The sequence below is a fragment of the Phalacrocorax carbo genome, chromosome 17 (assembly GCF_963921805.1).
Source record: "Phalacrocorax carbo chromosome 17, bPhaCar2.1, whole genome shotgun sequence".
In the NCBI taxonomy this organism is placed as follows: domain Eukaryota; kingdom Metazoa; phylum Chordata; class Aves; order Suliformes; family Phalacrocoracidae; genus Phalacrocorax; species Phalacrocorax carbo.
In genome coordinates this window covers 3,009,950-3,033,407 of record NC_087529.1, presented here as the reverse complement: position 1 = coordinate 3,033,407, position 23,458 = coordinate 3,009,950, and the positions used below count along the sequence as shown (strand labels likewise).

Below are 23,458 nucleotides of genomic sequence, written 5' to 3'. Positions count from 1 at the left end.
CCAGGGACGGTGACTCCCCCACCTCTCTGGGCAGCCTGTGCCAAGGCCTGACCACTCTGTCGGTGAAGACATTTCCCCTATCTCCAATCTAAACCTCCCCTGATGCAGCTTGGAGCTGTTTCCTCTCATTCTATCACTAGTAACTTGGGAGACCAGCACCCCCCCCCCCCCCCCCCCCCACTACAACCCCCTCTCAGGCAGCTGCAGAGAGCGAGAAGGGCTCCCCTCAGCCCCCTCTTCTCCAGGCTAAACCCCCCCAGCCCCCTCAGCCGCCCCCCAGCACACTTGTGCTCCAGACCCTGCCCCAGCCCCGCTGCCCTTCTCTGGACACGCTCCAGCCCCTCAAGGCCCTTCTTGTCCCGAGGGGCCCAAACCTGAGCCCAGCATTCGAGGTGGGGCCTCCCCAGGGCCGAGCACAGGGGCCCCATCCCTGCCCGGCTCCTGCTGGCCACACCAGGGCTGACACAAGCAAGTCAAATGCTTTGTGCTTTTAGTACTGTAGTGTCCAGTGACGCACAGACGACCATGTAAGTGCAGTGCCTTAACACCTGCCAGCTCAGTCTGTACTGGGCACACGTGTAAGCCTGCTGGCATTCTCGCAGCTGAGCAGTGCGCTGTTGGGGGTCCGTCTGCCTCTGGCAGGAACAGAAAGGAAAACTCAATCCCCCACCGTACAGGTAATAGCTTTGCTGTAGACCTGCTTGTGCAAACCTCGTGGTTAATTGACTTGCTTAGCCTAAGTATGTACCAGGAGAAAAGGTGGTGTGTGTGACCTGAAACAACACACTGTATGAAAGCCTTGGAGCCCGCTGCCCTAAAGTGGCACATGTTATTGCTGTATATTAAAGACAAAGAGAAAAAAAACACCCAAAACCTCGAACCAAGCGCCTGAGAAAGGATCGTGTTATGTTTTATCAACAGCAGGGGCTGTGGGACTTGTGTTAAACACAGGTTATAGAGAGAAATATTCTGGGGACTTTTGGGGACCTGAAGACTTGACAACTTCAGGAAAGCACTTTGCGCATCTGACAGGGGATGTTGTTTCGCCAGGTTGAACCATTGGTTTCAGTGGAGCTCGGGCAGCTTGCTGTGTTACGATGAGCTACTCAGTTGCCCTGAGTTGTGCCGCGGCCTGGTGCCACGTGTGGGTTCACCATGTGTTTCGCCATGTAGCAACCATTCAAATGGCATTAAGCTCTGGCAGTCAAAAGCCTGTGCTGGGTCAGTGGCGTTTCTAACAGGCCTGCCCGGCGCGGTTATACACACGGTGACCCGTGTTTGCCTGGAGGAGGGCATGAAAGGGGGAGGCTTTGGATGCCATTGTAGCATCAGCCGTACACAGCTTATCCTAAATTAAGTCCACTGCTTAATTCTATTTTCTAGCTAAATGTTCGACTCAATAATGACTCGCATCTGAACAGAAGCAGAGGGAGCGGACTCGAGAGGGTGGGGTTTGCTATCAATGACTGGATTCAGAGTTTGCCACTGCTAACGAAGGTGAATTTTAATTTAGAATCAACCTGTACCTCAGGGTAACCACCTTAAAGAAGTTAAAGCAAAGGTAAGTGCAACCTGCTGCTTCCATTCGCGCAGAACACGACCACAGCCGCTTGCTGTAACGCCCCGCTCGCTGCAGCCGTCCCAGCAGTACGTAAGGACACCGCAGCCCGAGTCCTTCGCATCTGGATACTCACAGAGCGCACAGAAAGACCCTGTCTGCACCACGACGACGCCTGATCAACGGCGACGTGGCCGTTTACAGCACACCGGTGAGTTTGTACCAAGCCACGATGTGGAAGCTTTAAATGAGGCAGGAATATTTATTCACCTCCTGTCTTCAGGAGCTGGTGAGTCAGTTCCTGTCAGCTCAAGCAAATGCAAACTTTAAACAATGTTATTCTCTAAGCACTGCTCTGAGGTTAGTGACATCCCCACATGAGCATAAATTCACAAAAGGGGCTGCAATGAGACATTCCTCTGTTGAGAAACAGAGAAACATGAGTAGTTCTTGGAAGTTACCAGAGTGTTGAAATAACAGACATCTGTCTTCTAAATTTTCCTCCTGTTGGTGTCTTTGGAAGAACCTGGCAATGTGTTTCACCTGACAGAGCTCCCCTTTTCAGTCTCTGTAGTACAGAGTTCAGGGTACTACAAAAAACAGCAGACGCATTAAGTCCCCCACCCAGATCGTCCCCCACCATGAGCAAGTGGTAAATGATGCATAAAGAACAATCCAGAGCAAATTAAACCAGCCACTGAACAAAAAAGGGAGAACCCAAGACTGAGACGCGCAGATACTCCCCACGCCACGTTGCGTTTCAGCACGCTAACCCCTCCCCCCACCAACATCAACCACGAACACGTGGGTCCCTGCCTTCCCTGCCTGCTGTTACCTGCTCTGTGCTCTGAAATGTCGGTGCTCTGGGCCAGCTACAGACGGCGGGTGGTGGGTGAGGCGGCTGGGACCCGGCCGTGGCCGCGCCATTGTCCGTTCGGCGCCGCGGCAGGACCTTCTCCTGCTGTTCCTGAGAGGAGCAGAGCACCTTGTTGCGATTGTTGCGAAGGTTTTCCTGGAGGAGCACCATTTCTAGCCTAACGGTTACAGAAACGCCGCAGTGAGAGTAGTTGCCCCCACTGTGCCACAGGCCCAGTCAGCACCGGCGCTGTAGGATAACAAGCCCCTTTTCCCTGGGCTCTGAGAGCTGCTGAAATGCTGCGTTTCATTGCATTTCCCGACACGAGCAGTCCTGCTGCTTTACATCTGATCTTGCAAGTAACACAAGCGAGAGTTGGAAGCCATGGCCACAAGCCGGTGGTGCCGGAGACGGGTTGAAGCTCAGCCTTCTTCAAAGTGCCAGCGGTGGTTCACCTCAGTTCTATTTCGCACATGGAAGCAAAGCACAGCCAGAGGATAACGCTGGCTGCTGACATAGGGACAGCTATATCTATCAATCGGTACAAAAACATTCATTTGGTGCCTTCTTTTTCCTTTTATAAAACCCTTTTATAAATCCATAGTGACCAACACACTGCTGCAAGCTCAGGATACCAGAGAACACCTCAGGAAAAGAAGGGTGGTCTTTAAAGGACTTTCTTTTTCCTCCGGGAATCCCGATACTAGACAGTAGACCCGATCTGGGGTATCTCCATCTCCCAGTCCCGGTGTGGTTTTCCTGGAACATGAAATGGCAGAGCCATTGCTGTGCCTAGAGCCCACCGAGCTGGTCAGGGCTCTGATTCCCATTCAGCGAAGGAGTAGGTAACGATTTCCTGGAGCTGGACCTGAAGAAGCAAGTGAAAGGTGACAGACGAGGCAAGCAGGCTATTTCTGCTTCAGGAAGCCACGTGGGCAAGAGGTTCCCAGCCACGCCTGTCACACCTTACCGCAAAGGCCATCGCCCGCCGTACAGACAAAGCCCCAGTTCCCAGTTTCATGAGGCTCTGGCGCTGCCCCAGTTCCATCCGCGGGCATTACGGCCCGACAGCGCGAGGCCGTTTATAGCCCAACCACGGCACGGCAGCTTCCTTTGCACCCCGCTAACTGCGGCAGTGAATTACGGAGGGAGGGAGGAACTCATTTGGAGGAATTTAATTTCCCAGAATTATTCTTTGTTTGCCATTAATGTTTACTGTGTTCCCGTATCTCCTTCGGCTTCTATTTTCATTAGTCATAACAATAAAGCCATTACGTTTAAACATAAAAGCCAAGCCCACTTACTTTACTTCCTCGTACTTTTTGCCTCGATAAAAGTTACTCTTTTTAATCAGATACAGTAGCACCAGGTCACAAAAGAAAGCTCCCTGCAACAGAAAGAACTTGTGTTTTATCTATACAGTAGAAGAGGAAGTGTTCTGATCTAATTAGCAATGAGCATTAATTAAAGAAGAATAGCTTGTAGGAGCTGTCTTTTCCTTCATACTCCATGTAATCTTAGTGGTATTTAGACTACAAGGCACACTAACAAACGCCTTTCAGTCAGGGCACAGAGGCGCACCTCACTGAGCAGCCAGAGCAGCAAGAACTCTGCCGGAGAAGGCATAAACCAACCGTCTCATTCTATCCTCGTAACAGCTGAACGAGGGATCTGGGTCCCAATATGGTACTTTAAGAAAGGTCATTCACTTACCGCTCCCATGAGAGCAAGCCCCGAACCGATATTGATAATGGTGGGAATGATGTTGAATTTCCCTGCCTAATAGAGAAAAGGTCATGAAGTACTCGGTGAGAGAACAACCCAAGAAACACGCTTCCAGGTGTGGTATTACGCAGGGGAAGCTACTGGTGCCTGTGGGTGTGTTTTGTTAGCAACAAGCAGGCACAGCCATGGACGATTTGCAGCGAACAACCATGGAGGCTTCACGGCCTGTGTGTGTCTCAGATCCACGGCTGCCTTTCCAGGCTCGTGTCCCTGCATTAGGCTTCTTCTTTTCTGCAGCACATACGCAAGAAAAACAAGGCTCTGGGGCACATTTACTTCTGTCGGACTTCACCAGAGCCTGTTCTTAGGTAGAAGAGATGCAGACTCATCTGCACTCGAGGTCGTCTCCTTTCTTATGTAGGGTTAGCTGCCCATTGACGAACAGAGCCCTTTCCTACGGCAAGCCAGAGAGGCTGCTCTCATCCCAGAGCTGCCTTCCCACTGAGAAATGCCTCCCCCCTCCTTCCTTTGCAGGCTCGGAAATACTCTGGCCTGGGAACTCACCTTGCCATTCACCATCACATCAAAGCGGATTCCATACGCTTTAATGAGCGTCCGGTACTCGACCCCCTCAGCATCCTGGTAGTATTTGGCAAACCTGGAATGCAACAAGATTGACTGCAACTCCATAATCCGCCCCTCCCCTCACCAAGAACCCATCTGAATTCACCCATACCCTCACACAGATCTATTCCCCCGGCAAAAACAGCTTTAGCTTGCCGAGAGCACGACTCCCTCCCTGAAGCAGCGTGCTTGGCTGGGGCAGTGCCTGGCACAGTCCGACCCCGTGCTACTTCACTGCCAACCGCCTGCGAGTCAAAGCAGCCCAGCCCAACTGCAGTATTGCATCGTGTTCTCCTCTTCACTTACCTGAAGTTGTACCCAGAAGAGATGGACTCTGCAAATTTGGTATCCAGCCGGCTAAAAGAATAGTGAGGATTACATTCAGAAGGGGCTTTATCAAGATCACAGTTCCATTCAATCTGAATTCCTATCACACCACCCTTAACAAAAGAGAGAGACAGTGTAAGTTTTTTTGAAGCTTAGTTCAATTAATTTGTGTTCAAATTTGTCAGATCCTTGGGCACATTTTCCCCAGGGGTGAGAACAGCTGCATTTCTGGTCGCAGACACAAGCACTCGTGCTTCTGGACGGGCTAAGTTCATGCTTCTGATACTAGTCACATTACACACAACCCCAGCTTTCCCTGTGCTGGTATCCTAGGAGGACATTTCTCATCCCAGGACACCGATTTAATCAATTTAAGTGGCTGTAACATATTCGAGTGGAAAAGATGCTCTTTTATGCAGGGAGGAAGTTCACAGGTGCAGAAGCCAGCACAAAGCCTGCACTCTCCTCCCCCTGTGCGTCCCAGGATGACTCAGGCTCACTCCATCTCCCGCCCCGGGCTACGCTCACTGGGTCGCAGCCTGTTTGGCCACGGTCTCCATGCAGAAACGTGCCCGTTTCCTGCAGGGGAAGCCTGCCGGGGTGTTCTCTGAGCAGAGGAGCCCCACTGGTCTTCCAGAGCTCTGGGTTTAAACTGATGATGTTGTAATGTTGAAATTACACACAGAAACCCTGGTGGCAGAGCAGCAGTTTGGGCAGCCCTGAATAACAGAAAACTGACCCGACCATCTCTTCCAGAGGAGCCAAATCACCCTGCCTCTCCTTCCCTGGGACGGGATGAATGGGACCAGCGTGATTTTAAGAGCCAGCATCTCTCCACTGCACCGTGGACAGGGGCAGCTGCCGGTGGCTCTCCTCACGGCCACCCAGCGGGCGGTACAGCCCCTGGGAAGCCACCTGAGCCCGAGGGGCGCTCCTACCTCCAAGGCCATTTCCTGGAAGTCGCTCCCAGCCCACTTCACGATGTTCCCCAGGATGAAGATGGGGCAGTAGCGATGTTCCGTGCTGTAGCGGCAGCTCTTCAGGTAGGACTCATCATTGGTTGCCAGCACATTCGTCCTGCATGTGGGGAAGAGGGAAACCTGCCTTGTCTCTCCCTTTGCTTGCCTGCACAGCCTGCGCCACCAAGACTGCAGAGACAAGAGGCTTCAACACCCCTCGTGCACAACAGAAATGGCACCCTGCCACCAGCCTTGTCACCTTCGAGCCTCTCCGCTGCTGGCCCAGGGAAAGCAGTCTGACCCCCCAAAAACGACCTCCCGGCCCGGCAGGGACTAGGCCAGCTGAATCTGGGCTAAGGAAAGGACTCACGTGGAGCAGGTTGCCAGAGTGCTCCAGGGCCACCTGGGTTTCTCAAGGAAAAATAATGAAGATGCTAGAAATGTCTAGCTGAGCCTGGGAGAATACCAAGAACACCCCTTCCTACATTTCTTTATTTTATTCATATTGTAGCAGCAAATGCAAACAAATATTTTAAAGTTTCATTTTCCCAGCCTCGTCCAGGTACCTTCATTTTTATGGAAGAGGAGGAATATCTGGGAGCAGAAGCAGCGCAGGTACCTGACTGTGCACTAGCTGGTGCACAGGTCCATCTGCCTTAGAAGCTCTGGTGCATCCCATGCTGTAGGAGCCGTCGCAGACCTCATTAGGTGAAGGGCAGCTTTAGCCCCGTCGCCCTCTGAGAAGCTCCAAGCCCTCATTAGCTCCTTGTTCCCTCATGGCCTGAAGCCAAAGGCCTCTCCCACCCCTCAGCAGAGGGAACATCCGCCTCCCCCCCGCAACCCGCAGGCAGGTGAAGGACAGTGGAGCAAACCAAGGTTATTGGTTCTGTGATGGAGAGGACAGAGGGATCTCCGAGCACCTGCACTTACTTGGAGAAATTAAACTTGGGGAAACGGATTGAGTTCTTGATGTAAACAGTAAAGTTTTCTGCACTGGCGAGAAGCGCTTTCCTGGAAGAGAAGCCTTTGTTATCTGGTTTACATTTGTACCCTGTCCATAAGTTTAAACTAGAATTGCCATTTTAGAAACAGCCAGGTTCATCCCACGGTGCTAGGCCAGCCACGCCACTTTCCCCACACTGCCAGCAGGGAGCTGGCAATGAGCGTGCAGGTTGAGGGGAAGCCCCAAGAGCTTGAAGCAGCCCTGGGACAGCCAGTGAGCCAAGCAGGGGAGAGCAGAGGGCCAGTCCTGCCGGGGGAACACGCAGAGCTCCCTCCTGCAGTGGAACAGCCAACATTCAAGCAAGCATCCAAGCAGAGGGGACCCAGAAGCCACCCTGAGCAACACACAAGCCAAGCAACTCAAGCTTGGAAACAGCGCAGGATGGCCACATACTTGGGCTTGTATCTTTTCTCCACTGGGCACCAGGCCAGTATCTCACAGGTCCCTCTGGTGCTCTCCCTGGCTTTCAAACAACGGCCGGTCTTAACCCCTGCAGCAGAGACATCACAGAAAAGGTCACGCAGAGCAGCCACTTCCTCTCCTTGCCTACAGGGCACATGAAAATCAGATGCTTTTTACTGCCACCCTAAGCTTTCCTCCCTGCTGTGAAAGGACCACTCAGCTGGAACAACCACCCTCTTGTCGCTTCCCTGAGCAGCCCGGGGTGCTTTGGCCCAGCCACCCCAGAGCCGCAGGCAAGGCAGCAATCTTAATAAAAGATAGCACAGAGAAGAAAGTCCTTGCCACTTTCTGCCACCAGAGATCTCTGGAGTTGTAACCAGGCTGATGCCTCTAAAGGAACCCGCCTCCACCTGGAACAGTACAGGAGGAGAGACCCTTCCCTCACCGTTGCCAGCCACCACTGCTTCCCCCGCCAGGCAGTCCCCGTCCGTGTGACACAGGGCATCGGGAATGTTGGCACTCTGCAAAGTGGGAGAGGACAGAAGTGAGACCTGCAACAGGACACGAGACTCAGAGGGGTCAGGAAGTGCTGCTGGTGTGGGGTGAATCCTCTGTAGGATGGCGAACGCTGAAAACGTGCAGCTGAAGCGGTAACTGCAGGTGATGTGCAAATAGCTTGACAGCATCGACCACCAGCAACACCATGGTTCAGTTACGACGTCCTGATTTTGGGGTCTGCTCAGTCTGGAGAGTGACAGGATGTAGAAAAACCCAGACATCGCCTACCACTCACCAAAACCAAGCAGGAGGCTACAGCACTTCACCCTAAGAGATAACCCTACCTTTGATTTAGGCTACAAGCTCTCTGAACTCAAAATTACCCTTCTCTCGGCTGCACGCCAGGTTAATGCAGCCACTAGAGGACAGCCAGATCCTGAACAAGCCAGCTGTGCTCTCGGCCTGCGTTACCCCTCTGCTTGTGATATGGAAAATTAATCTACATGGAGACAATGCTCCCTGGACAGCCAGTGTCCTCCTGCCCCGGGCTTCAGCCCATTCTGAGCCTCATCTCCACAGAGGACTTTTCAACGCAACACGGAAAGACCTCAGGCCTCTGGCCCGTAAGGCACGTTCTGGAAGGTACTAAGCACCCTCCTGTGACCCGAAGGTAACGAAAGCCTGAACGTTCAGCCCTTCCCAGGATGGGGCTCTTAGAAAGTCTCCTTGTCCCGTAATTAGGCTGAGTCGCCTCAAAGTTGTTTTCCCATGGCCTTTTCTGACCCTGAGCAATCACTGCTCTGGTCTCATCTGCAGCTGGGCAGATGTCCAATACCTTCAACTAAAGTCAGCAAGACTCTACATGATCAGTGTCTCTGAAAATTAAGACAGCTGAACCTCCCAAGTTTGCAGTAACCAGTCCAATTTTCTCAAATCTGATATTACGCTACAGAGAAAAACCGTTCGCCTTTCATCCCCCCTGTGTTCGTTGCTCCCCAGATGTCCTCTGTCATTTCCTACCCCCAGTTTTGTAGGGGTCTGGAGGCCAAGAGGCTCAGTTCTTCCTACCTCAGGACACATGTCTTGCCTCTGGTTTGGGGTCACAATCAGGTTCGTCATGACAAAGAAGACGTTTTCACCCTGGAATAAACAAAGTAAGGCAGGAAGAGTTAGGAAACCTGTTTTACTCTTAAAGTACCTGTTCGAAAGAGGACGCAGCTCTCTGCAGCGAGTAACACCTCCCTCCCTCCTGACGCTTTTCAGGCCAGGATACAACAATGCCCCTTGTTTGGGTAGTTGTTTGGGTGAGGTCGGTGAGTGTCTGTGGCTTAAGGGCTTCTGCTTCAGAGACTGTGTTAATTTGGTGGCAGGACTGCAGAGCCTTGCCTCGCCGGCTGCTCGGCAAGCGCTCGCCTGCCTTTTCCGTAAGGACACGGTGCCTGCTCAGGGATCAAAGGTCCCGTTCCACCGCAGAGCTGCGGGTGTTTGTTCTCAGGCAGGGTCAGGCCGGCTGCCCCAGCTGCACCGTTACAAGCCCAGGCTCACAGAGCAAGGCAGCAGGGCACAGCGCAGGAGCAGATTTAGTGCAACACTGGGGACATGCGATAAAACAGAGCACTTCTAGCACGGCTGTAGTGGAGAGAATACAGGTCCCTTTATTGAGTCATTGGGATGAGTGTCTGCGACATGCAAGGAGAGACTTGACTGCAATTTCATCCCTAAAATTCTTATTTCTGGCAGTGTAGTGTTTCCTCTACACTTAGGCAAAGCCACAATATGCATGGCTGACTCCCATTCTGGAGCCTTCCTTTCTTTGCACATTTACGGCTTCTGTTTGGTCCCTTCCCCACACTCAGCAAAAAGTTAAATAACACCTCCCCTGAATGATTTCCCCTTAACAACAACGCACCAAAGGAAACCACAGGAAAAAACAAGCCTGAAGACAATTGTACAGTCAGCAAGAGGGGAGAGAAAGCAGCTTACCATGGCACTACAGGTGGGGAGGCTGGTTTGCCACTCAGAAGTGAAATGAATGCCGCAATAAAACCGCGTGCTTCTACCATTTCTGCCCCACACTGCGCGCACACAGGAAAGGGAGGAGGGTCAGCACCAGGCTGCAGTTACAGAAACATGGGTTGCCTCCTGACATCCCGGCGCTGGGGGGGATCCCGACCCTCCTCATGCCGAGGGGGCACGCGTAGCCACTAGAGCCAGCGCACGGTCCTGGCGAGAGGCAGGGCAGTCCCAAGCGTCTCGGACAAAAAGTCCTCACCGGTGACAGGAACCGGCAGCGTGTCACGCTCTGCTACCTGTAACACTGGTTGCTTGTGTGAGCGAGCACCTGGTGATAAAATACCTCAGCAGGAGCAAACTCTGGACCCCCGACCCCACAAGGCTGCTCTGAGCCATGACAGGGGACAAGACGTTTCTGCAAAATTGTCAGAGAACAAGCCCCAGAAAGCGACAAGTGAAGGATTCACCAGGTGAATCCTTGCTCTACATTAAACTTAACTGCAAAGCGCCCCTGGTTCACCCTGTCCAAGGGCATTCTCGGCCCTCAGAGTGAATTTTGGTACAATGAGCGCCTGCCACTTGTTCCGGAGTCTCTCAGAAAACCCCTTCTCACACACAGCCTGACCAGTTGCACATCAAGATCAGAGATCTCAGGTTTCTGTCCATGACAGCAGAGCTCGGTGCCCTCTCACTTGCCTGGCTCACTCTCCTTCCCTCGCTGTGCTTTGCACAGGGTATGTTTACCCCACGTCCCACCAGTGCTTTGGGACAGACGTACATCTGTCCTCAGCAGGAGGGGCGTGTCGGTCAGCGGCTGCGCTGGAGCGCTCAGGAGAGCTGCCCACTGCTCTCTGGAGGAGACGGGGTTTCTCCCAGCCCTCACTGCCTCCTGCTCCGGTACCCGGGTCTCTCCAGCACACACCAGCCCACCCAGACAGTGCAGGGCTCTCCCTCCAAAGCAAAATTAGAGATTGTGCAGTAGTTAGCAGAGCAAGTCACTTAATGCACTAGTAGCAGGCATTCAGATACTCCTAAAAACCCACAGGGGACACATCTCATGGCTGACACATCCAGCAGATGAACAGTAATCAGCACACAGAGCAGAAAGGCTCATGAGGTATCTACACTTGCAACCACAGTCCAAAGAAGTTGCCGAGTTTCACGGTGAGCCCGGGGTCTAGCATCACAGTGGCAGTTGGAGGCTGATGTACGCTGGGGCCGACTGCAGCAGCGCTGGATTCAGTATTGCTGACTGATTGCCCAGTCACGTTTGGCTTCGTGACGCCATAGCGCAGACACCTGCGCTGCAGAGCGCACCAGCCCTTAGGCAGGGACGGCTATCTTTACTCAGCACACACACTACAGGGCCTCCCAATAAGCCAACATGCTCTAACAAGATTATTGAGTCACTGGAGAAATGTCTGACAAGTGAAAATGCCGGCCAGCATCACTGTTTCACTTCTGGGCGTGCACACCAGCCACCTGCTAAGTGTCCCAGGGCTTCCACGCAGCCTGAACACGAGGCCCAGCAAGCATGCTGCCTGGCCTTCCTGCTGCACAGCACATGTCGGCCTGAGACTGACAGCTTGCTGGGAGGCTTTGCATTAACACTGGTGGATTTGCAGAGCACAGATCCACAGGTCTGAGTAAACACGGGCTGCAGCAGGAGGAAGGTGAAGTCTTATTCTTATGTTCAATTGACCACTTTCTGCCCCCTGTCAGCACAAGGCCCTGATTTTCCCCTCACACCTTTCCATGCACATGTGGTAGACGCTAGCAGGGACAGGACGCAAACAGCCCCCGGCACGCACAGCTGGGAAATTTCCAGCCTGGTGCCGGGCCACATCTGCTGCCACCTTTCCCCCTTACGCATCTGCTACGCATCTCATTTTGTCCGAGTCAAGGAAGCAGCAAGGCAGGTTCAGCCAGACACGTTTCAAGCAACCCTCATCACTCAAATTGCACCATATTTTCTTTCCATCTCCCACGCCCCTGCGCTGCCCCACGCATGCCTGCTCTAGCCCAGGAACGGAGGCAAGCAGACGCTGCTCAGCTGAGCAGTCCCACTGAAGTGCACAGGAATTCTGCTGGCAAAGTTCTGCTTGCCAAGTGCCATGGACCTCTGCGAGAGAGACAGGGCTGCTTTGATATTTGCTTGAAAGACCTAAGAGAAGACACAGCATTACTTTATTGTAGCCCACCTCCTGCTTATTCATAGGAAAGACCCGGATACATCACTTAGCCTTTCCACCAGCAACCACGCTGAAAGGAATGACAGAGACAATAGCAGTGGGGTGGTGCCAACCTGCGGAGGGATGACGTAGTCTACAACATCCCACAGCCTCTCCCCCAGCTCCGTGGTGTTAGTGAAGGCTACCCCTTTCAGCTTGGTGATGACAGAGCTCTGGAGGAACGTGTCTGTGTCCTGATAGCCTTTCTTGACTACAAACACCCACCTGCAAATAACAGAACAGAGAGTGGCATTAGCAAGCGGGGTCAGGGAACAAGTTAGCCAGAGAAGATTTACACCAAGACCAAACACAATTCAAGGGCAAATCAAAACATGCCAACACCACCAAACCCGCCGCAGCTACCACTACAAATTTAGAATAAACTCTTCGACACAAGCTGTGCTTATCTATAGCACTGGAGGAAGAGTCAGGACCAAGACCCCACACGCAGGGAAAGGTGGAATAACTGGTCATGGGGTAAAAACCCAAGCCTCCCGCCTCCCTGTCCTGTGTTACACTTGGCAACCTCGATGGAAAGGGGGGAGGGCAGGGCTCTGTCTTCCTCAAAATGAAAAAGAACATAAGCTTTTGCAAGTTGCAGTGAAGAGTGTTGTTATTTCACACATGACACACTCCCATTTTAGCAGCCTCCCTTTAGGCTACCAGTCCAGCAACAGACCATGGCTGGGGAGATGCAGCTCCTGCAGGAGTGAGCTGACTATTACTAACAGAAACCTGTAGGGAATATTCACAGCTGGATACAGGATCTTTTGTAAGCCAGTGTGACAGTAACAACCTGACTGAACCCTGGCCTCTGTGCTGGGCTTCAGGCTGCTCACGAGCACACCTGGAAGAGCTGCTGCCTCGCTAAGCAGTCCAGGGAAAGGCTTTGCTCCTTATCACTGGGTGAAACCTTTCTGGCTTAAATGAAACGCTTCCAGCGTCCCCACACCACTGCCTAAGTCACCTGCCAAGACGACAAGTCACCCAGACCCTTGAAGAAGCTAAGGGTGCCGGGGCAGGTCTGGGGGAGGGACGCAGGCTGCATTTGCTGGCACGGTTCCCCTTTGCAGTGCAGTGACCTGGAGTGCCCGACCACAGGCAGAAAGTGAAAGCAGCCATCTCTGGGGCTGAGCGGCACTGGCATATGCTGCGCTTCACTGCTACTGGTGACAAACCTGAAAAATAACATTCCCCACCCCCGTGAAGTTTCCTACTTTCCTGTTTTTCCTAGAATGCTGGTTTTCTCTCCCAGAAGGACTCAAAAGCAGACCCTTACATTTTCTGCAGCATATCGCAGAGGAAATAGCAGCTACCTGCAAGAAAAGACCCTGGGGGGTTTGATGATCACAAGCCCTGAGCAGGTATGGGTACATATCAGGCAGTCAAACATCAGACTAACGCTGACCACCTCTGCGATAAGCTGTAAGTCCCCAGCCACGAAGGAGTCACTGCAGGCACTGGCAGTGACGGTGCCAAAGGTTTGCAGAAAATGGGACAATATATGGGATATGGAATATATAAAATATATGGAAACAGGGAAGAAAATAGCCAGTATGACCCAGGCAGTCTGAACACTCATGGTCACTGGTCATGCTACATCGCTCTCCGACGGAGGATGTATCCCCAGCAACGCTACCTACAGGATTCCTCCTTTAGCAGCTAATACATGCCAGACTGCTGAGACTTCACCTCTGCCCTGCTAACTAAACCGAACTAAAGCAGGATCTGGAACCGTACACCTTTCTATAAATAAACCCAGCATGTAAAAATGACTCTGCTATATTTAATCAGTGAAAATACAAGGCGTGAGAAAGATGAAGGGACTCAGAAGCACTGACAGTGAGGGTAAGGACTTATAAATCACATTCTGCAAAGCCTCAGAAACTCGGGAAGCAACGGCACTGGCATCACATAGGCTGGATAATTCCAGGTCTGACCCTGCAAACTGCGAGGAGCATTGCAGTGGTCGTTACGCGTCAGCGCGACCAGCCTCTGGCAGAACTGAGCCTCTTCTGAGAGGTGCTCTAGCTACCTCCGTGCCAACTCCCCCGCTCTGAAATAAATGCAAGGCAGCTGACATTCACACTGCCTCAACCTCCACAATCCTGGCTGCTGCAGCCCACTCCAGCAAAGAAATCTGCCAGTTTGTGCTTGGTTCCCTCCCGTTTAGCCTTGAGCATGTCATGCAGCTGTGCAGACAAGCCAGGTTTGTCCCAGGGCTCAGCAACCATGGCCAAACATGCTCTTGTTTCTAATGGGTCAGGTGTTAAGGCTTGGCACCGTTCCCACCAAATACAGAAATAAAGGCGTAAATAATGCAGCACAAAGCCATAGTGCCATCTGATCTATTTTTAACCCAACGTTAATCTGGAGCATAGAGCTGAATCTAGCGATCCCTAGCAGGTAAAAAATTAGATATAACCTATTAGACATTACAAAATCCAGCTGTATAAAAAAGCATAGCTATCTGCACTAAAATCATAAGTCATAGCAAGCCGTCACTGTACGCAGAGTATCTTACATTAATCTTCACCACAACACATCAAGCAAACACAGCCGCAGCAGTATGTGAAACCCAGGGCGATTCTTACCCCACCAGGTAAGCCAGGATGGAGAGCTGCACCACTCGATAGAGAATCCCCACCTTCTTGTTCTTCGCAATGACGTATTTCTCTGTTTTATAATCAAAAAATGATAGAAATAATCCCTTCCAAGCCACCTGCTCCATGCTCCCAGCTCGCTCCGTACCGGTGGCTGGAGCAGGCAGCAGTGTTTGCAGTTCGCATTATCCACACGTGCCCTGCACAGCAATCTGACACACCAGCCCCTTCAGAGCGAGAGGCTGATCTCCTCCCTCCCCTCCCCTGCTCGCCGGCAGCAGCTCTCAGGTCAGAAACCAGCAGCTGCACTAACACGAGATCCTTCTTTAGCTGCTTTGCAGCTAATTCATCCTTTGGGAAAGCCCCCGCCGCAGTTTTGTCCCAGGCTTCATTCTCTCCCCCACAGTCACAGAAGGTTCATAACGAAACATGTTAGAGCAGGAAGCCACGTTACAGCATCCAAGGTGACAGAGCTATAGTCTCTCACTGTTAAGTATTAAAGCCTTTCTTCAGCCTTTACACGATGGCAAAGCAGCCGGTTACATTTTTAATTTCCTGAGCATTTGCACGAGCAGTGAGAAGTTTGGTCCTTTCCAGTTATCCAAAATACCTGCCTGGTTACTACATCTTCCCACCAAAACACCCCAACAACTTAAGAAAGTAACAAATTAATTCTGGGTGTGGGTAAGGAATCAATCACTGTCACGTCCCACTAAAATGCATGGTGAGTGCTGAGCCAAGCACCTGCAGACACAGAGCGTAGGGTCTGCTGAAATGCCAAGGGGAGAGGATAGTTTAACCTTCCCTGAGGTAAGAGTCGTTTATTAGCCAGCAGTGCAAGAGATGACCCCCAGTTTAACAGAGGCATTTGCATGTGCAAGGACATGAAACGACCATCACTGAAACCAAGGGTGGACACTGTCTCCCGGCTAAGGAGGGACCAGAACAAGCTCTGAGGTGGAAAATGAAGTAAGCCGGGACCTTCCAGCAGCCTGGCTAAAAGAGGTAACATACCTCACCAAGAGGAGTTCCAGCAGCAAGCTGGGATCCGAACTAGAGCGTGCCCTTTCCAGGGGGAATCGTGTACCTCTGCGCTGATGGGAGGTGTCTCCCAGAGTGGCTTCTGGGGTGAGACTGCTCATAGACTCTCTAGCAGGTTCAGCCTATCAGAGGCATGAGGTGCTGTATCAGGCGTGAAGTGCAGGGTTTGCTGTGTTCATACCTGAGGACCCAGCTAGTTCAGGGGGTTCTGTCAGGACCAGGAAGGTTCTTGAGATTTTACAGTATGTAACCGTGGTACATGCTCGAGCACAGGTCACGCCAGTGGGTCATGGCCACAGGCAGTGCAGCGAGGCGATCTGCTCCAGCACACACACCTCTGCCCTACGCAACTCTCTTCCCAGGGAGAATCAATCTCAAGTCCTTGGGTTTTATTAAAATTTTATTCTTCACCCTCCTTAAATTCTGTATCAAATTTAAACAGAGGGATCAAATTTTTAATGAATATGTAACAAGGTTGCTCCAAATCACGAGAGAATCACAGTCTAATAATGAAAAAAACGCTATCCTCAAAATGCCTCATTTTGTCCCTCATCCCACAGCCATCCCTAGAGTTTCCTTCTGCAAAGCAAAGGAAACCTTTCTTCAGCAACTGCAAAACTAGAACAGAAATGTGCCCGTGGCCTCCTTTAAACCCCATGCCCAGCTCCCACCCCACAGCGGGCAATTGCTTCAGCATGTAGTTCTTTAATGAGGGTTTCCTGGGTGATGAGCAGGCTGCCAAGGGAGTGAGGTCCCTGCTCCCAAGGAGGCCCCTGGTTGCTCCTCTGGCTCAAGGTTATCCCCTATCCTGCTCCCAAACTTTGCAGCCGCCCTTCAGGCTCAGCACAAGCATAGGGCTGGTCTTGCTCACGCCTCCACGCCCCATGTCCCCTCCTTTCCCTACCTGCACTCCCCACATGGGCAACCCCACTTGAGCTCACAAAACAAGCTGGCTTCTCCCCAGGCCCCTCCTGGAGCTCTCTTTCTCACTCAAGCAGCTGCTACTCATGGTTTCCCTCCTCCTCAAACAGCATTTGGCCATTGTATCCACCCCTCATTACCAGATGCCTACAGACCAGATCGTCACTAGTTCCAGTCTTCAATATTCTCTGTGTGAGAGCTTGAAGCACAAATAAAAACTCTTAAAACATAAAATGACCGAGAGAGACAAAACCCTCGAAGAAAACACGCACTTCTGCAGGGAGGAAGTAGACCACAATGGACCACGAGGCCAGAAATTAGTAAGGAAGAAAGGTAGGCTCAGCCTATATTCCCTTGCCACTGCCCAGACCCCAGAGCCAAGCGGGGGCTGGGCACAGGGAGACTGACCCAGCTCCAGGAACAAGAGCTGTATGGAGACAGGAGGATCCAAAAGGATCCACCACCTGATCTTCTGCCCAGTCTGCTCCTAGATGAGGTACCTCGCAAGCACGAGCCGCTGGGTGACAGCCGAGCATGGTTTCTTGACCATGAGTCTGGTCCCAGAAGAACACCATCCCCTTGCCCTGGCCCTGCTGGAACTGCTCCAGGGACAGGACTGAACGGCAAGCCTACCCCATGTCTCAGGGTGCCTCCACCACTGCTCCTGCTGCACTAGGAACACCCAAGTTCATGGACAACCGAAGGATCGGCAGAAACAAGTCAGCCCTTGGTGGTGTCTAAAGACACACACGCCCCGCAGCAGACCTCATCTGTCTGGGTGACAGCACAGGCTAAAATCAGAGCAGCAAACTTGCTAGCAGCTAAACAGCATGTTGCCTCCTGGCCTGGTTTTACTTAATGGCACCGACATAGGTCTGCTATGAGTTTTTGCAATTATTTTCCAGGTCAATTAATGTGAGAAAGGATTTACACAGGTTAGGTTAGAAAATAATGTTCATTAGGTTAGAAAAAGATGTTCCTTCAGAGTGAGAAGAGTTCCTGTCATAGCTGTGACGTGAAGATGCCAAGAAGCTTCGATCACTTAAGAAAAAAAAAGTGCAAACCCAATACTTTTCTTGGATTTTTTAGAGCCATCAAGCAGAAGCAGAGTTGCAACAGTTTTTTTGAAGACAAAACTTCAATTTGAGTCAAATGTTTCTCAAAATATTCCAAATATTGCTCAGCATGGGCTAGACTTGTGCTGACAACAGCATTGTTGACATTCTCTTGCAGATACTGTTCTTACCACCTCTAGTTTTCACAACTTTTTTTTTTCTTGCCGAGAAATCAAGATTACTGGTGTGTTTCTCAAATTGTCTGTGATTTTTCAAATATAAGCAGTTTCATTCTCAGGGTGGGGGTAAACAACACAATCTAATCATCATTAGTAAAAGACAAAAACAGAGTAGTTTCTCTTAGTCCTTCTCAAGGGACTGAGGCAGATCTCTTCTACAAAATCTCTCCCTTTTCAGTCCAACATTTTTCATTTCCATGGAAAAAACCCAGTTCTGCCCCTTTCCCGCAGGGCTATTTGCTCAGCCTGGAAATTCTCACAGGGAGGCTTTCTCCTCCAGTACCAAAACTCTCCCCTTCTCTCTCTCTTTCTTTATTCCTGCCACGTTACACCTATATGTAACTCCTCCCGCTGCTCTCAGAAATTGCTTTCTCATTTTTCGCATGCAGTCATGGGGCAGCCAGGGATGTGTATCCTGCTCCTTATCTACGTTTCCCTCCACCTGTCAGTAGCTCTTTGGTGTTAAGCTGCCCCAGAGCCGAACTTAGCCCAGTCACGAGCCCATAAATGCCATGTAAAGGGACAGTGGAAATTAAGCTTTAGAGCCCTGCTCTGCCACAGTGGCATTTGAAACACAGCGAGGTCACCTCTGTCTCTCTGTGGCACTGTAGCATGGAAACGTTTCAAGTTCAGCCCAGTAACATCTTTAAATCGCACCCAAAAGAGAGCGCGTGTTTTCCGGGCAGGGGCAGACAGCCCTGGCCAGTGCAGGCGTGACTCGCTGGAGGTGCCCGTTTTAGGCACTTGGCTTGTTCGCTTCCAGTTCCAAACGATCACCCCCAGGCACTAATTCTCTCAGTGATCCCCACTCCACCCTTTACCGAGCTATCAAGTGGAACAGAAAACGTTGGCTCCCAGCCGCACGGCGGCTGACTCATGCTGAGACATTTCTGAAGCACTGGAAATGGTCCTGCAGCAAATGCCTGAGTGATGCGGATATATCATCCTTTAGAAACAGGCACCAGACAGACTACTGAAATAGAAAGGAGATAAGAAGCAGAGGATGTAAATAGGAGATAAACTATTTTGCCAAGGAAATGCACAGTGGGAAAAGCAGAGGTCAGCTCTCTCCATTAGTTTTTTCCTCATAGTATCACACCTGTAGGTCGACGCCTAAAGCCCCCCAAGTGGAAGAGTTAACAGGTTGAAAAAGGAAGTTGCTTTTAAACCACATCTTATGCACACAGAAACACAAGGAAATCAGCAACATCAAGCACAAGCTGCTTTCAGATGATGGTTTTGGATGCAAGAACAAAGAAATGTGTGTGCAGCCTGCAGTGAAAAATGTTCCATTCAGCTTCTCTTTTAATCCTTGCGGTGAATTTGCAGTGTAGATAAGAAGTCGGTTGCTACTTGCCAATGAAAAATTGACAAAAATCAACCACAATATTTGTCCTCCTAACTAGCACCCCTGCACACCCAGCCACAATGGAAAAGGCAGTATTTCTTTCAGGAGCTATTAGAAAAACATTCAAAAAAATTTTTTGCCTAGAAAAGTCATCTGTGGAAATAGTCCTTCTGTCATCATCCACAGGAGCATCCAAACCTGTGTGTAGGAGCAAGAAATGGAAGCCTGCTGAAGTTCCAGGGTATGTTGTCTCTTTAATTCAGCTCATCATTTCCAGCAAAGCAATTTTTAGCCTTTGAATGCATTCCCAGTTGCTTCCCCAAGTCTTGAACCCCCTACGCAGCAGTGGAAGGGACTGAAAAAGTTACGGTCTCAAACGTTGTTGTAAAGTGGGACGTAGCAGGTGGGAAATCAATGGACACAGGGCCTGGGGGGCGTGTCGGAGGATGCGCAGTCCCGGGTTCTGCTGTGCCTCACGCAGGGACTTGCTGAGGTCATACGGAGTTCGTTTGAGGAAGGGGCTTCCGACTGCCCACAAGACCCCTCACAACCACCCCTCACAACAGCACCTGCGCAGAGATCACGAAACTTCTGGAACAAGAACCATATAAGCTCACAGGAGGCATAACTGAAGGCAAGCTTGGACTATAAGACACGACAACAAAGAGACTGGCGCACCCACCACTGGAGGACCGTCATGTCTGTGGTCATCAGCACTGGATCCAAGGGTGATGATATCTCCCTATCTTTCCTTCTCTCTTTCTTTTCCCCTCTTCTCTCCCTCTGCCTTTCTTTTCCTCTTCTTGTTTTACAACCATTCTTAATAAGAACCCCCACCATCAACATATTTCCATGTTTTCAAGTTGCCTTTTCAAGTTACTTCTGTGTTGAAATAAAATGTTTAATTGATTGTTTGGTGTCGTTTCACCTTAATTTAGTCCAAGGGGATCATCAGAACCTTGGTCACTCTCCATCCTCCTCTCGAGTTGGGGCATGACAAGGATGTTGTATTATCATTAGCCGGAGGGTTTATCCACTCCTCTCTCCCCGGCCAAGAAGTGAAAGTGCTTCAGGAAGAGGACCAAAGAGAGGGAAGAAAAATACTGCACATCTAATGAAACTCATCCATCATGCCCTGTTCTGTGAGAGAGCTAGCACTGTGTCAGATCACAGAAATTAAATAAAAACGCACGTAAAACATCGCTAGGAGATTGAGTGTGATGACAGCTGGAACAGCAGCACTAGGCAGGGCTGTACTGCAGTGTTTTCACCTTCTAAAGTCAGCCAATAAAAGCATCATTGGGGCATAAGAGGAGGATGTGAAATCGAAGGCCTGAAAGCTAAACAGGTTTAATAAAATGCATATTCACATTAACCACTGACTCAAAGGTGAAACCCTGCTCTTGGATATGCCTGACATCACTTCTTTATTTCTTTGTTAATGTGTATCATTCCTGACCTGGAAAGATAAGTATCTGGTCCTGGCTTGCTAAGTCTCTCAGAGCTTACCTTGCTGGAAGTGCTGAGGAAACACCTTCTTCCCTTTCCTTCACCTTCATTACATAAACAGCTAGAAAGGTTCAGCTGAGGCCTCCACTCTTTCCTCCCTGGAATTACCAACTGGTAACTCTTTCCAGCCGTAGGGAAACATACGTGCTACTCAGACTTCACCCCAAGAAGAGGTTTCGTGAGCAACCCCCTCAGCCTGGCACCTGACCTTGCCTTAGCTCTGCAGGCTGGTGGTGCTCCTGTTGAACCACCAGCAAGAGGCTGATGTGTCCCAGCTGTGCTGCACAGATGTACTGGAGCTGGTTTAGCCAAGCTGGCAGAGAGTCAGAGCAACCTGCTTGCACCAGCACTGCTCCATTCCAGCTCATTCATCTTGTTATATTAAGAGACAGGAAATTTCTCTTTTCAGCTGCAATCCAATTAGTCTCCAAATAAAGCTGCCCCAACAGGCTCTTAAGCCCAGCAAAGCACTTCACGGCTCCTATCTGATGTTCTTACATCAGCAACCAGCACTTAATAATGAAGAACTACTTATGCCCTTTTCCTGAGCAGCAGATTTCCACTTCGCTTACTCCTGCAAACCACCAGGCCACCACACTCGCCCAGTTCAACACATGAACCTGTCAGCTTCTGAACATGCTGAGGGAATTATAACCCAAGGCTTGCGAATCTCCCTGGTGTCAGAGAAAGACATAAGCAGCTGGTATCACCTCTGATTAAAATAGCATCACAGAATGTATCCTGCCTTCCCCTTCGATGATACAATTAAAAAGCTATCGCAGATACACCAGCTCTTGTCAGTCACCACCCACCCTCACACCTCCTACTCCTTGGTCAGATCACTGCAAAAATAGCCAAAATCTATCAGGCCAAGCTCATCTACCAGAAGCTAATATCCAAACCTGGAGTGATGGAGCCGAGCCAGGGCTCAGAGCTAAGACAGTGGATGGGGATGGGTGATCAGCACCAGTCAATGGGTAGAGAACAAGCATCTCTTCTTGCTCTCCTGGGCTACCAGCAGCACTGAGCATCGTCTCTCTCCAGCAGAGCAAGACAAGTCCCTCCAGCCTGATGAGCAGCACTGGGAGAACAGACCTGAATGGGAAAGAGTTTAGGACGTAATCCATACTAGTCTGTCTTTCCTACCCTCCCACCCCAAGAAGCTGCGGGTCTGCAGACACTCTGCCACCTTCACATGATGCATAAAGATTATGAACGACCCTTACAGCTGAGAGGCCTCCAGGATATCTGCAGCAGCTTCTCTGCCCATGACACCTGGACCCCAAACAGCCCACTGGCCCATGAGCCTGGCTGGGGTCAGGTGTTTAACGGCTCTGAACAAGTCATTTGCAAATCTTCTGTCACTTGGGGAGATGGCACAACTGTGCCGCTGCCAGAGTGCACCATCGGCAGGGCCACACAGCAAGGCCACAACTGTGGACAAGGCTTTTGCACAGGGGATTTCATTCAAAATGCAGATGGCCAATAAATTTAGAAGCAGACACAGCGAGGCTTCCATGGAAACAGCACAAAAAGCCAGCTGTGGTTTGGATGACTGAGGGTCCTGGCAGTCTTGACTAATCCCTTAAGTGCCATCCAATTACTGCAAATGTGTTTGGCATCTACTATAGCAATTGCAAAGAATTAAATGGTCAGATAGCACTCATCAGAAATTACAAGTCACAGAACCCTGTAATGCATTTAAGAAAAAACATCTAGCAAGGAAAATAGCATTGCCCACTGCAAGAGCTGACCTCCTTGAGAGCCATAAGGGACAACCAAAGGGATCCAAGTAATGAGGGAAACTTCATTCAGAGAAGAAACTAGAAAAAAAGGAGAGAAAGAGGGAGAATAATAAGATTGGCTGAAGGAGCTGGGTTTGTTTAGCCTTGAGAAGAGGAAACTCTCCTTGCAACTCCTTATTCTTAGCACAGCTTCTACAGTTAACACTCCTTCCCTTAGGAAAGTAATAAAAGAAGCTACAAACAACTTTTCTGTGCCCAGACTTTCCAAGTATGATCTGACTGTTGAGATCTCCAGGTGCCTCAGAACACGTAGGATTTCAGAGTGAAATGGAGAAGGTCTGGGAGGGAGGTTGGGCAGCAAGGCCACAATCCCTGGTATACTGCAGTCCTTTCACCGAACGTTGTCCGCACCGCATGTCAGTGTGAGACCTGTCTAGAGCAGTGGAAAAAGCAGACGACACATTTCCTTTCCTTAAGAAAAGCCAGCATGCTCTGAAACTTAAAAATAAATAAGTGAATAAAAAAGGAACCTTTAAAAAAGCATCTTCCTTATAAAGCCACCACCTCAGTCACTACTGTGCACCGCTGCTTCAAAGGAGCAGCTCTCTTACCTGAAGCTCTTCAAAGGGATTCTCTCTCTCAGCCCACCATATTCTGCTTTCCATGTTCTTAATTCCTCATAAAGGTCCTTCTGCACAGGGAAATGCAAAGTACAGCAACTTTGTAACAGCTCTGCCAAAATTTGGACTGAGCGATTGAGAGCTGCCCCAGAAACGTGCTGCGCTGCCTAGGAAAGAGTAC

The 23,458-nt window shown here is 50.6% G+C and overlaps 1 protein-coding gene across 8 annotated transcripts; it reads right to left on the bottom strand.

The window, feature by feature from the left end:
* Nucleotides 1–1,486: 1,486 nt before the first annotated feature.
* On the bottom strand, nt 1,487–23,412 carry P2RX5 (purinergic receptor P2X 5). 8 transcript variants are annotated; one of them, XM_064468239.1, is made up of 13 exons: nt 21,815–23,412; nt 14,791–19,972; nt 12,271–12,421; nt 9,021–9,092; nt 7,900–7,975; nt 7,446–7,542; nt 6,980–7,060; nt 6,029–6,167; nt 5,070–5,203; nt 4,704–4,797; nt 4,128–4,193; nt 3,719–3,801; nt 1,487–3,173 (listed from the first exon to the last, which is right to left on the bottom strand). In XM_064468239.1, the coding sequence occupies exons 2-13, from the start codon at nt 14,925–14,927 to the stop codon at nt 3,041–3,043; spliced, it is 1,263 nt and encodes a 420-aa protein (XP_064324309.1). In that variant the 5' UTR covers nt 14,928–19,972; nt 21,815–23,412; the 3' UTR covers nt 1,487–3,040. The 8 variants fall into 8 exon arrangements, with proteins under 8 accessions (XP_064324309.1, XP_064324308.1, XP_064324306.1 ...); XM_064468238.1 differs by having other exon boundaries at nt 14,791–22,007; nt 22,667–23,412; XM_064468236.1 differs by having other exon boundaries at nt 14,791–23,412.
* Between the last annotated feature and the right edge of the window lie 46 nt (nt 23,413–23,458).